At 40.1% G+C, this 11,397-nt stretch overlaps 1 protein-coding gene across 1 annotated transcript; it reads left to right on the plus strand.

Annotated features, from left to right (window-relative positions):
* Positions 1 to 10,101: 10,101 nt before the first annotated feature.
* LOC133248950 (taste receptor type 2 member 10-like) lies at positions 10,102 to 11,035 on the plus strand. The gene has a single exon (XM_061419209.1). It carries the CDS (start codon positions 10,103 to 10,105, stop codon positions 11,033 to 11,035), a length of 933 nt encoding a protein of 310 aa, XP_061275193.1. The 5' UTR covers position 10,102.
* Positions 11,036 to 11,397: the final 362 nt, after the last annotated feature.

The raw sequence follows: 11,397 nt of genomic DNA on the forward strand, positions 1-11,397 counted from the left end.
CTTTACAATATTGTGTTGGCTTCTGCATTATTTCTGTACTTTTATTCCAAACTTCCATTATCTCCTAGTGAAATCTTTTTAACTTAAATGGATTATACCTTGGCTGATTATTCATCTGCATATATTTTTATGTATTATACTCTTGTTTGTATACTTAAAAATAATGCTGTATTTTGTTTTTATGAGAACTTTTCAGATTTTAGTAATGAATTTTTCTTACTTATCTATTGTGACAACAACATAAAGAATATGGGATGCATGTGGGTCTTTCAAAATTTATCAGGACTTTCTGTGCTCTAGTGCACATGTCATTTCAGTTTCCATCCATTCCACGTGTAGTAAAACTATTCTCTCATTTGTGAAACCAGGAATATCTCTTGTTTTATAGTAGGGTGGAATTCCTTTAGGGAAATGCCTACTTTTTGACCTATTTCAGCATCTGTAGGTCATGCTTTTGTACCTATTCTTAACATGCTTTCATGGAAAACAAACATAGGTATGTGAAGAAGAAAAAATTCCACACAATGGGTAGTAGTTATAATAGTGTATCAGTGCTTTTCAACTTAGGCAATTTTTGCCCCCTCTGCAAGGGACATTTGGCAATGTCTGGAGACATTTATGGTTGTCACAACTGGGAGGTTATGCCAGCTACTTGTGGGTAGAGGCCAGAGATGCTGCTAGGCATCCTGCAATTCTGGGACAGCTTCCTACAACAAAGAACTATCCAGCCCAAAATGTCATGTGTGAGGTTGAGAAACCCTGTAGTGTACAACTGATAGCATTAAAAACTTTAGAGAAGGAGGATGACTAAGATACTCTCTTAGATATCATGATAGACAAGGGTATTATTAATATGAGAAATGATAACTGTGTTTCTTAGTAGAGAAACTACTATAGAACAACATATTCCAAGTATGTCCACAAACCATGTAAAAGTTAAAGTTATATAGCAGAATAATGACAGTGGCTCTTTAAAAAGGCTTTTTAGGTGATTTCCAATTTTCTATTTAGGTCATGATTCTCTTGAATAGTTTTTAATAGTTACTTAGAATTTTTCCTTTCCAAAGTAGTTTTCTGATGTCTGAAGTTTATTTACCATGAAAGTGTTACCTACTTTGCATGAAATTTTATTTCTGGTGAAATGGAAATTCTCTTTATGCTAGTATGTGATATTTGCATCTTAGTTTGTAATGTGGCTCTGGAAGTGAGATTTCTTTGAAAATAGAATACAGAAATCTAAGGGATTTGTTAAGGATGCTAAAACAAAATTCTCCCTTAACCAGAAAAAAAAAGTCAATATTCAGATAAATAAGTATAAGTTATTTAAATATTTATTAGAGCTACACAATGTAAAGAAGAGACATATTTGGGAGGTTAGCAATCAATATTGCTAGATGATTGGAAAAGTTTATGTGTTCTCATTTGTATTAACCTTATATCATGAGGGAAGTTTCCACAGATAAAAACAATTACATAAGGACTTCCCTTGTGACCCAGTGGTTAAGAATCCACCTTGCAATGCAGGGGACATAGGTTCCATCCCTGGTCAGAGAACTGAGATCCCACAGGCTGCAGAGCAACTAAACCTGAGCAATGCAACTAGAGAGTCCTTGCACCACAAAAATCCTGCATGTGCAACCATTCCTTCTCTAGGGCATATTCCTGTCAGGAACTGAACTGTGGTATCCTACATTGAAGGCAGATTATTTGCCAGCTGAGTTACTTAGAAGCCCTAAGACCTGACACAAATAAATAAATGAATAGATATTTTTTAAAAAAGAATTTGTCATTAATTGTTATAATTCTTAAGGTGATAAGAAACAACATGCTTTGTTATATACAGCATGAACCAGTACCTGAAAATATGTATGTATTAACAATATTTTGGGGAGCTATGTTAGTCAGGAAAATCCTGCTTCAACATTACATAAACCAAGAACTTTCAGATATTCAAGCTGGGTTTAGAAAAGGCAGGGGAACCAGAGATCAAATTGCCAACATTTGTTGGATCATAGAGAAAGCAAGCGGAGAAGGCAATGGCATCCCACTCCAGTACTCTTGCCTGGAAAATCCCATGGATGGAGGAGCCTGGTAGGCTGCAGTCCATGGGGTCGCTAAGAGTCGGACACGGCTGAGTGACTTCACTTTCACTTTTCACTTTCATGCATTGGAGAAGGAAATGGCAACCCACTCCAGTGTTCTTGCCTGGAGAATCCCAGGGACAGGGGAGCCTGGTGGCTGCCGTCTATGGGGTCCCACAGAGTCGGACACGACTGAAGCAACTTAGCATAGCATAGCATAGCATAGCAAAGAGAAAGCAAGGGAATTCCACAAAAACATCTACCTCTCTTTCATTGACTATGCTAAAGCCTTTGACTGTGTGGGTCATAACTGTGGAAAACTCTTAAAGAGATGGGAATACCAGACCATCTAACCTGTCTTCTGATAAACCTGTATGCAGGTCAAGAAGCTATAGTTAGAACCTTGTATGGAACAACTGACTGGATCAAGATTGAGAAAGGAGTAAGACAAGGTTGTTTATTGCCTTGGGCAAACTCCAGGAGATGGTGAGGGACTGGGAAGCCTGGCATGCTGCAGCCCATGTGGTTGTAAAGAGTTGGACATAACTTGGACATGACTTGATGACTGAACAATGTTAGTCAGGAAACTTTTGACTATATATAAAAAAAATTTGTCTCAAACTAGTGTAAACTATAAGAAAATTATTTCATTTACCTAGGCATCTAAAGGAGAGATGGTTCTAGTCCGTGATCAAGGACTCAAGCTATTTACTTCTCTATTCTGTGACATTAGCATCTTCATCCTAGACCTTGTCTCTTTGGGGTTTAAGATAATTGCCAGTGGCAGCTGGGTCTATTTTCTTATTCATAACCTGCTGAAAACAGAGTCTTTTTTAAACCTAGGATAATAATTCTTTCACTTCAGTTTACTGAAATCATTCAGGACCTTATTCTGAAGTTGGATCAGGGACCTGCTACCAGCAGAATATAATTTGACACCTATATATCTTCTTTAGTAGGGTATATGTTGAAATGTTTGACCCAGTTTTTAGGTAGGTTTCCTTATCTACTTTTTGTTGAGTATTATGAATTCTTTTTATGCTCTGGATAACAGTAATTTATCAGATATGTCTTTTTCAGATATTTTCTCCCAGTCTGAGACTTGTCTTTTCCTTTTCTTGACTGTGCCTTTTGCAAAGCAGATTTTTTTATTTTTAATGAAGTCCTGCTTATCAATTAATTCTTTCATGGATTTTGCCTTTGGTGCTTTATTTTAAAAGTTATTGCCATTTTGAAGATCATCTAGGTTTTCTTCTATGTTATCTAATAGGAGTTTTATAGTTTTGTTGGTTACATTTTGGTGTGTGATCTGTTTGGTATTAATATTTGTGAATGGTGTAAAGAATGTGTCCAAAGTCATTTTTTTTTTTTTTTTTGCATGAGGGTGTCTTTTTTTGCATGTGTTCCAGCACAGCTTGCTGAAAAGATTATCTGGGCTCCATTGTACCTCTTTTGCTCTTTTGTTGAAAGTCAGTTGATGATATTCATGTGGATCTGCTTATAGGCTCTTTGTTCTGTTCCATTTATCTATTGGTCTATTGTTTTGCTAAAACCACACTGTCTTGTTTAAGTCTTAACAGCAAATAGTGTCAATTCTCTGACTTTATTCTTCTCCTTCAATATTACGTTGCCTATACTGGGTCTTTTGACTCCTAATATAAACTTTAGAATTGGTTTGTTAATGTGAACAAAATAACACGCTGAGATTTTTTTACAGTGATTGCACTGAATCTATAGATCAAGTGGGGAAGAACTGACACTTTGACAATATTGAGTCTTCCTATCCATAATCATGGACTATTGTTACATTTATGTGTGTGCTTAGTTAGTCATGTCTGACTCTTTGTGACTCCATGAACTGTAGTCTGCCACGTTCCTCTGTCATTTGCATTTACTTAGTTCTTCTTTATTTTCATTGACCAGTTTTGTAGTTTTCCTCACATAAGTTTTGCACTTATTCTGTTATATTTATACTTAAGTGTTTCATTTTGGGGGATGTTATGGAAATGGTATCTTGTTTTAATTTTAAATTCCGTTTGTTCATTGTTGTATAAGAAAGCAATTGACTTATGTATGGTAACTTTGTATCTTGCTACATTGTGTCTTGCTACATTTGTATCAACCTAACATTAGTTTCAGGAGGGTTTTTGTGTGTGTGTAATTTCTTTTGGATTTTCTATATACATGATCATGTCAACTGCAAAGATCATTTCATTTCTACATCCCAATTTGTATACTTTTATCTTTCTTCCTTTGTTTCATAGCTAGTATTTCTAGAACATGTTGAAAAGCCGTAATGAGAGAGGATATCTTTGACTTGTACCTAATATTGGTATAAAAACTTTGAGTATTTCACCATTAAGTACAATGCTAGTTTTAGATTTGTTTTAGATAATCTTTATCAAGTTGAAGATATTTTCCTCTATTCTTGGCTTACTGAGCATTCTTATAACGAATGAGTGAGGATTTTGTTGAATGCTTTTATGCAGCTATTGATATATTGTGTGTTTTTTTTCATTTGTTAATATGATGGGATACATTAAATTGTTTTAAATGTTGAACCAGGTTTGTATGCTCAGGCTATATCCCAGTAGTTTGTGCTAAATAATATTTTTGTACACATTTTTGGATTGATTTACTAATTCAATGAGAATTTTCACATTTATGATCATGAGAGATATTAGTCTGTAATTTTGTCCTCTAGTAATGTCTGTGTCTGGTTTTGGTATTAAGGTAATGCTGAACTTAAAATGAGTTGGAAAATGTTCCCCCTGCTTCTATTCTTTGAAGGAGACTAGAGAGAATTAGTATCAGATCAGATCAGATCAGTCTCTCAGTCGTGTCCGACTCTTTGCGACCCCATGAATCGCAGCACGCCAGGCCTCCCTGTCCATCACCAACTCCCGGAGTTCACTCAGACTCACGCCCATCGAGTCAGTGATGCCATCCAGCCATCTCATCCTCTGTCGTCCCCTTCTCCTCCTGCCCCCAATCCCTCCCAGCATCAGAGTCTTTTCCAATGAGTCAACTCTTCGCATGAGGTGGCCAAAGTACTGGAGTTTCAGCTGTAGCACCATTCCTTCCAAAGAAATCCCAGGGCTGATCTCCTTCAGAATGGACTGCTTGGATCTCCTTGCAGTCCAAGGGACTCTCAAGAGTCTTCTCCAACATCACAGTTCAAAAGTATCAATTCTTTGGTGCTCAGCCTTCTTCACAGTCCAACTCTCACATCCATACATGACTACTGGAAAAACCATAGCCTTGACTAGACGGACCTTTGTTGGCAAAGTAATGTCTCTGCTTTTCAACATGCTATCTAGGTTGGTCATAACTTTCCTTCCAAGGAGTAAGCGTCTTTTAATTTCATGGCTACAGTCACCATCTGTAGTGATTTTGGAGCCCAGAAAAATAAAGTCTGACACTGTTTCCACTGTTTCCGCATCTATTTCCCATGAAGTGATGGGACCGGATGCCATGATCTTCGTTTTCTGAATGTTGAGCTTTAAGCCAACTTTTTCACTCTCCTCTTTCACTTTCATCAAGAGGCTTTTGAGTTCCTCTTCACTTTCTGCCATAAGGGTGGTGTCATCTGCATATCTGAGGTTATTGATATTTCTCTTGGCAATCTTGATTCCAGTTTGTGCTTATTCCAGTCCAGGGTTTTTCTTGATGTACTCTGCATATAAGTTAAATAAACAGGGTGACAATATACAGTCTTGACGTACTCCTTTTCCTATTTGGAACCAGTCTGTTGTTCCATGTCCAGTTCTAACTCTTGCTTCCTGACCTGCATACAAATTTCTCAAGAGGCAGATCAGGTGGTCTGGTGTTCCCATCTCTTTCAGAATTTTCCACAGTTTATTGTGATCCACACAATCAAAGGCTTTGATAAAGCAGAAATAGATGTTTTTCTGGAACTCTCTTGCTTTTTCCATGATCCAGCAGATGTTGGCAATTTGATCTCTGGTTCCTCTGCCTTTTCTAAAACCAGCTGGAACATCAGGAAGTTCACAGTTCACATATTGCTGAAGCCTGGCTTGGAGAATGTTGAGCATTGCTTTACTAGCATGTGATATGAGTGCAATTGTGCGGTAGTTTGAGCATCCTTTTGCATTGCCTTTCTTTGCGATTGGAATGAAAACTGCCCTTTTCCAGTCCTGTGGCCACTGCTGAGTTGTCCAAATTTGCTGGCATATTGAGTGCAGCACTTTCACAGCATCATCTTTCAGGATTTGGAATAGCTCAACTGGAATTCCATTACCTCCACTAGCTTTGTTCGTAGTGATGCTTTCTAAGCCCCACTTGACTTCACATTCCAGGATGTCTGGCTCTAAGTCAGTGATCACACCATTGTGATTATCTGGGTCATGAAGATCTTTTTGTACAGTTCTTCTGTGTATTCTTGCCATCTCTTCTTAATATCTTCTGCTTCTGTTAGGTCCATACCCTTTCTGTCCTTTATCGAGCTCATCTTTGCATGAAATGTTCCTTTGGTATCTCTGATTTTCTTGAAGAGATCCCTAGTCTTTCCCATTCTGTTGTTTTCCTCTATTTCTTTGCATTGACGGCTGAAGAAGGCTTTCTTATCTCTTCTTGCTATTCTTTGGAACTCTGCATTCAGATGTTTATATCTTTCCTTTTCTCCTTTGCTTTTCACTTCTCTTCTTTTCACAGCTATTTGTAAGGCCTCCCCAGACAGCCATTTTGCTTTTTTGCATTTCTTTTCCATGGGGATGGTCTTGGTCCCTGTCTCCTGTACAGTGTCACGAACCTCATTCCATAGTTCATCAGGCACTCTATCTATCAGATCTAGGCCCTTAAATCTATTTCTCACTTCCACTGTATAATCATAAGGGATTTGATTTAGGTTATACCTGAATGGTCTAGTGGTTTTCCCTACTTTCTTCAATTTCAGTCTGAATTTGGCAATAAGGAGTTCATGGTCTGAGCCACAGTCAGCTCCTGGTCTTGTTTTTGCTGATTGTATAGAGCTTCTCCATCTTTGGCTGCAAAGAATATAATCAATCTGATTTCGGTGTTGACCATCTGGTGATGTCCATGTGTAGAGTCTTCTCTTGTGTTGTTGGAAGAGGGTGTTTGCTATGACCAGTGCATTTTCTTGGCAAAACTCTATTAGTCTTTGCCCTGCTTCATTCCATATTCCAAGGCCAAATTTGCCTGTTACTCCAGGTGTTTCTTGACTTCCTACTTTTGCATTCCAGTCCTCTATAATGAAAAGGACATCTTTTTGGGGTGTTAGTTCTAATAGGTCTTGTAGGTCTTCATAGAACCGTTCAACTTCACCTTCTTCAGCATTACTGGTTGGGGCATAGACTTGGATTACTGTGATATTGAATGGTTTGCCTTAGAAATGAACAGAGATCATTCTGTCGTTTTTGAGATTGCATCCAAGTACTGCATTTCAGACTCTCTTGTTGACCATAATGGCCACTCCATTTCTCCTGAGGGATTCCTGTCCACAGTAGTAGATATAATGGTCATCTGAGTTAAATTCACCCATTCCAGTCCATTTCAGTTCTCTGATTCCTAGAATGTCGACTTTCACTCTTGCCATCTCTTGTTTGACCACTTCCAATTTGCCTTGATTCATGGATGTGACATCCCAGGTTCCTATGCAATATTGCTCTTTACAGCATCGGACCTTGCTTCTATCACCAGTCACACCCACAGCTGGGTATTGTTTTTACTTTGGCTCCATCCCTTCATTCTTTCTGGAGTTATTTCTCCACTGATCTCCAGTAGCATATTGGGCACCTACTGACCTGGGGAGTTCCTCTTTCAGTATCCTATCATTTTGCCTTTTCATACTGTTCATGGGGTTCTCAAGGCTAGAATACTGAAGTGGTTTGCCATTCCCTTCTCCAGTGGACCACATTCTGTCAAATCTCTCCACCAAGGCCCGCCCGTCTTGGGTTGCCCCACGGGCATGGCTTAGTTTCATTGAGTTAGACAAGGCTGTGGTCCTAGTGTGATTAGATTGACTAGTTTTCTGTGAGTATGGTTTCAGTGTGTTTGCCCTCTGATGCCCTCTTGCAACACCTACTGTCTTACTTGGGTTTCTCTTACCTTGAGCGTGGGGTATCTCTTCACAGCTGCTCCAGCAAAGTGCAGCCATTGCTCCTTACCTTGGACAAGGGGTATCTCCTCACCGCCGCCCTTCCTGACCTTCAATGTGGGATAGCTCCTCTAGGCCCTCCTGCGCCCGCGCAGCCACAGCTCCTTGGATGTGGGGTTGCTCCTCCCCGCCGCCGCCCTTGGCCTCAGGCTTAGGGGCCTGGGGTAGCTCCTCCCAGCCGCCGCTCCTGAGCCCGAACGCGGGGTAACTCCTCTTGTCACTGCCCCTGGCCTCGAGCGTGGGTTGGTCCTCCCATCGGACACCCCTGGCCTCGGCCGTTGGGGCGTGGGGTAGCTCCTCCCAGCCGCTGCCCTTGATCTCCGACGCTGGGTATCTCCTCTCGGTTGCCCGCCCTGACCTCGGACGCGGGGTAGCGCCTCTCCGCCGTTCCTGCACCGTCGCAGTCTGGTACTCTCGGCCGCTGCCCCTGACCTCCGACGTGGGGTAACTCCTCTTGGCCGCCGCCCTTCGGGCATGGGGTCCTCCCGGCTTCTGCCCCTGACCTCGGACGTGGGGTGGCTCCTCTCGGCTGCGCTATGGCGCACCATGTCGCAGCCGCCTGCGCTATATTCCTTAAAAGTTTGTTGCAATTTACCATGACTCCACCTTGGCCTGTTGCTTTCTGTTTTAGAAGGTTATTGATTAGCCCCTCATTTTAATAACAGGATTAGACCTATTCACATTCCTAGTTCTTCTTGTGTGAGTGTTGGCATTGGATGTTTTTCAAAGAGTTGGTACATTTCACCTAATTTATCAAATTGGAGACATAGAATTACTCCTAATATTCCTTTAAATGTCCATGGGATCAGTTGTGATACTGCATTTCACTCCTGGCCTCTCTTTTATTCTTAGCATGCTTGCATGCTCGCTCAGGTGCCTAATTGCGTCTGAATTTTTGTGACCCCCATGGGCTTTAGCCAGCCAGACTCCTCTGTCCATGGAATTTTCCAGGTAAAAGTACTGGAGTGGGTAGCAAGTTCCTTTTCAAGGAGGTGTTCCTGACCCAAGGATCAAACCCACATTTCCTGAGACTCCTGCATTTACAGGCAGATTTTTTACCACTGAGCCAATTGGAAAACCTTTAGTCAGTATGACTAAAGGCTAATCCATTTTATTGATCTTTTCAAAGAAGTAGCTTTGCTTTACAATGGCTAAATTCATTCATCTCTTCTATACACTGTTTTTGCTTTATATATCTAAACTGTCATTATTGTGCTGTGCTGTGCTTATTTGCTCAGTCGTGTCCGACTCTTTGTGACCCCATGGGATATAGCCCACCAGGCTCCTCTGTCCATGGCATTCTCCAGGCCAGAATACTGGAGTAGGTTGCCTGCCCTCCTCCAAGGGGATCTTCCTGACCCCGGGATCGAACATAGTCTCTGGCATCCCTTGCATTACAGGCAGATTCTTTACCTGCTGAGCCACCTGGGAAGCCTCCTGTCATTATTAACACAATATAAATGACAATGTCACTGTTGACATTAAAAAATGATAAAGTCCAATTTATGTTTCTATTCTGCTCTGTTTTCTGTAGGTATGTGTCTGGCACTCCTACTGCACAATTCAGGATAACAAATGCAAAATAGTCTCAGGAGGACAAGTAGACTCCAAGAAACAGAAACTTTTATTTGCATCTTAACAAATTGTGGGTAGGCGTTCAGTTTGGATGTGTGTTCTGTAGACTAGCTACATTTTATGTCCATAAGTAGAGGGGTCTCTGTGAGGCTATTTTGGATTCCATAACAAGGAAATAATTGGGTCCATTTTGTCTTTATGAAATGAAAAAGAAGAAAATCATCCTGCCTTCAAGCAGCAATACATGCCTTTTTCTGCAGCAGGTAATTGAAAATTAATGAAACAGAAATAGTATTAAGGATTGGCAGACATGCTGAATATAGTGGAAGGCCTCCTCATTTATGTAGCAGTCAGTGAATCAGTATTGGGGGTCTTAGGGAATGGATTTATTGGAGTTGTAAGCTGCATTGACTGTGTGAAAAGCAAGAACATCTCTACTGTCAGCCTTATTCTCACTGGCTTAGCCTCTTCCAGATTTTGCCTGATATGGATGATAATTACAGATGCATATATAAGGATGTTTTTTCCAGATATATATTTGTCTGGTAATATAAGTCAATATATAGTTTACTTAAGGATAATTATGAATCAATCAAGTACCTGGTTTGCCACCAGCCTCAGCATCTTCTATTTCCTGAAGATAGCCAATTATTCCCACTGCATTTTTCTCTGGCTGAAGTGTCACATCAACAGGGTTCTTCTCCTTTTCATGGGGTCCTTGCTTATTTCATGGTTATTTGCTTTTCCAAGCATTGCAAAGCCTAGTACCAATAATATTATGAAGAACAGAAGCACAACCTGGCTGATCACCATGCATAAAAGTGAATACTTGACAAATCAGATTCTGCTCAATATTGGAGTCATTCTTGTCTTTGTACTATGCCTGATTACATGTTTCTTATTAATCACTTCCCTTTGGAGACACAACAGAAAGATGCGATTGAGTGCCACAGGATTCAGAGATCCCAGCACTGAAGCACATATCAAAGCAATGAAGATTTTGGTGTCTTTTATCATCCTCTTTATCTTGTATTTTGTAGGCACTGCCATACAAATATCAGGTAGTAGTACTATGCCTGAAAACAAACTGTTGTTCATTATTGGTATAACAACCAGACTCCTCTATCCCTGGGGACACTCATTGATTCTAATGCTAGGAAACAGGAAGCTGAAGCAAGACTCTTTGAGGGTACTGAAGCCATTAAAGTGCTGGGAAAAAGAGAAACTTCTTAGAATTCCATGACAGGCTTGGGAAGAAATGGATGCTTCAAGAAAGTAATCTAGTGATGAAATTCCTGAAAATCTGTCTCACTTTCTGCTTTCTTGCAGTGGTTTTAACTGTGTTTTGAACATAACTAAAATCTTACAAAATGATTTTGACTACATCTCAGGGAATGTCACTTTTAAATGAGATTTTAATCCCATATACAAATTAAGTGTCTTGGGGAGCCTCCTTCTTTTGCCAGTTGTTTCTCCCAACCATCAATCTCAGACCGAAAATTACTTGGAGATTATTTACTATAAAGATGTTGCTGGTAGGAGTAAGTCTCTAAAACAAGATTTCTATTTGTGTTTTAATTGAATTCCCTGAAGCATTGATAGTAC

This window comes from Bos javanicus, chromosome 5 (genome assembly GCF_032452875.1).
Source record: "Bos javanicus breed banteng chromosome 5, ARS-OSU_banteng_1.0, whole genome shotgun sequence".
Classification (NCBI taxonomy): domain Eukaryota; kingdom Metazoa; phylum Chordata; class Mammalia; order Artiodactyla; family Bovidae; genus Bos; species Bos javanicus.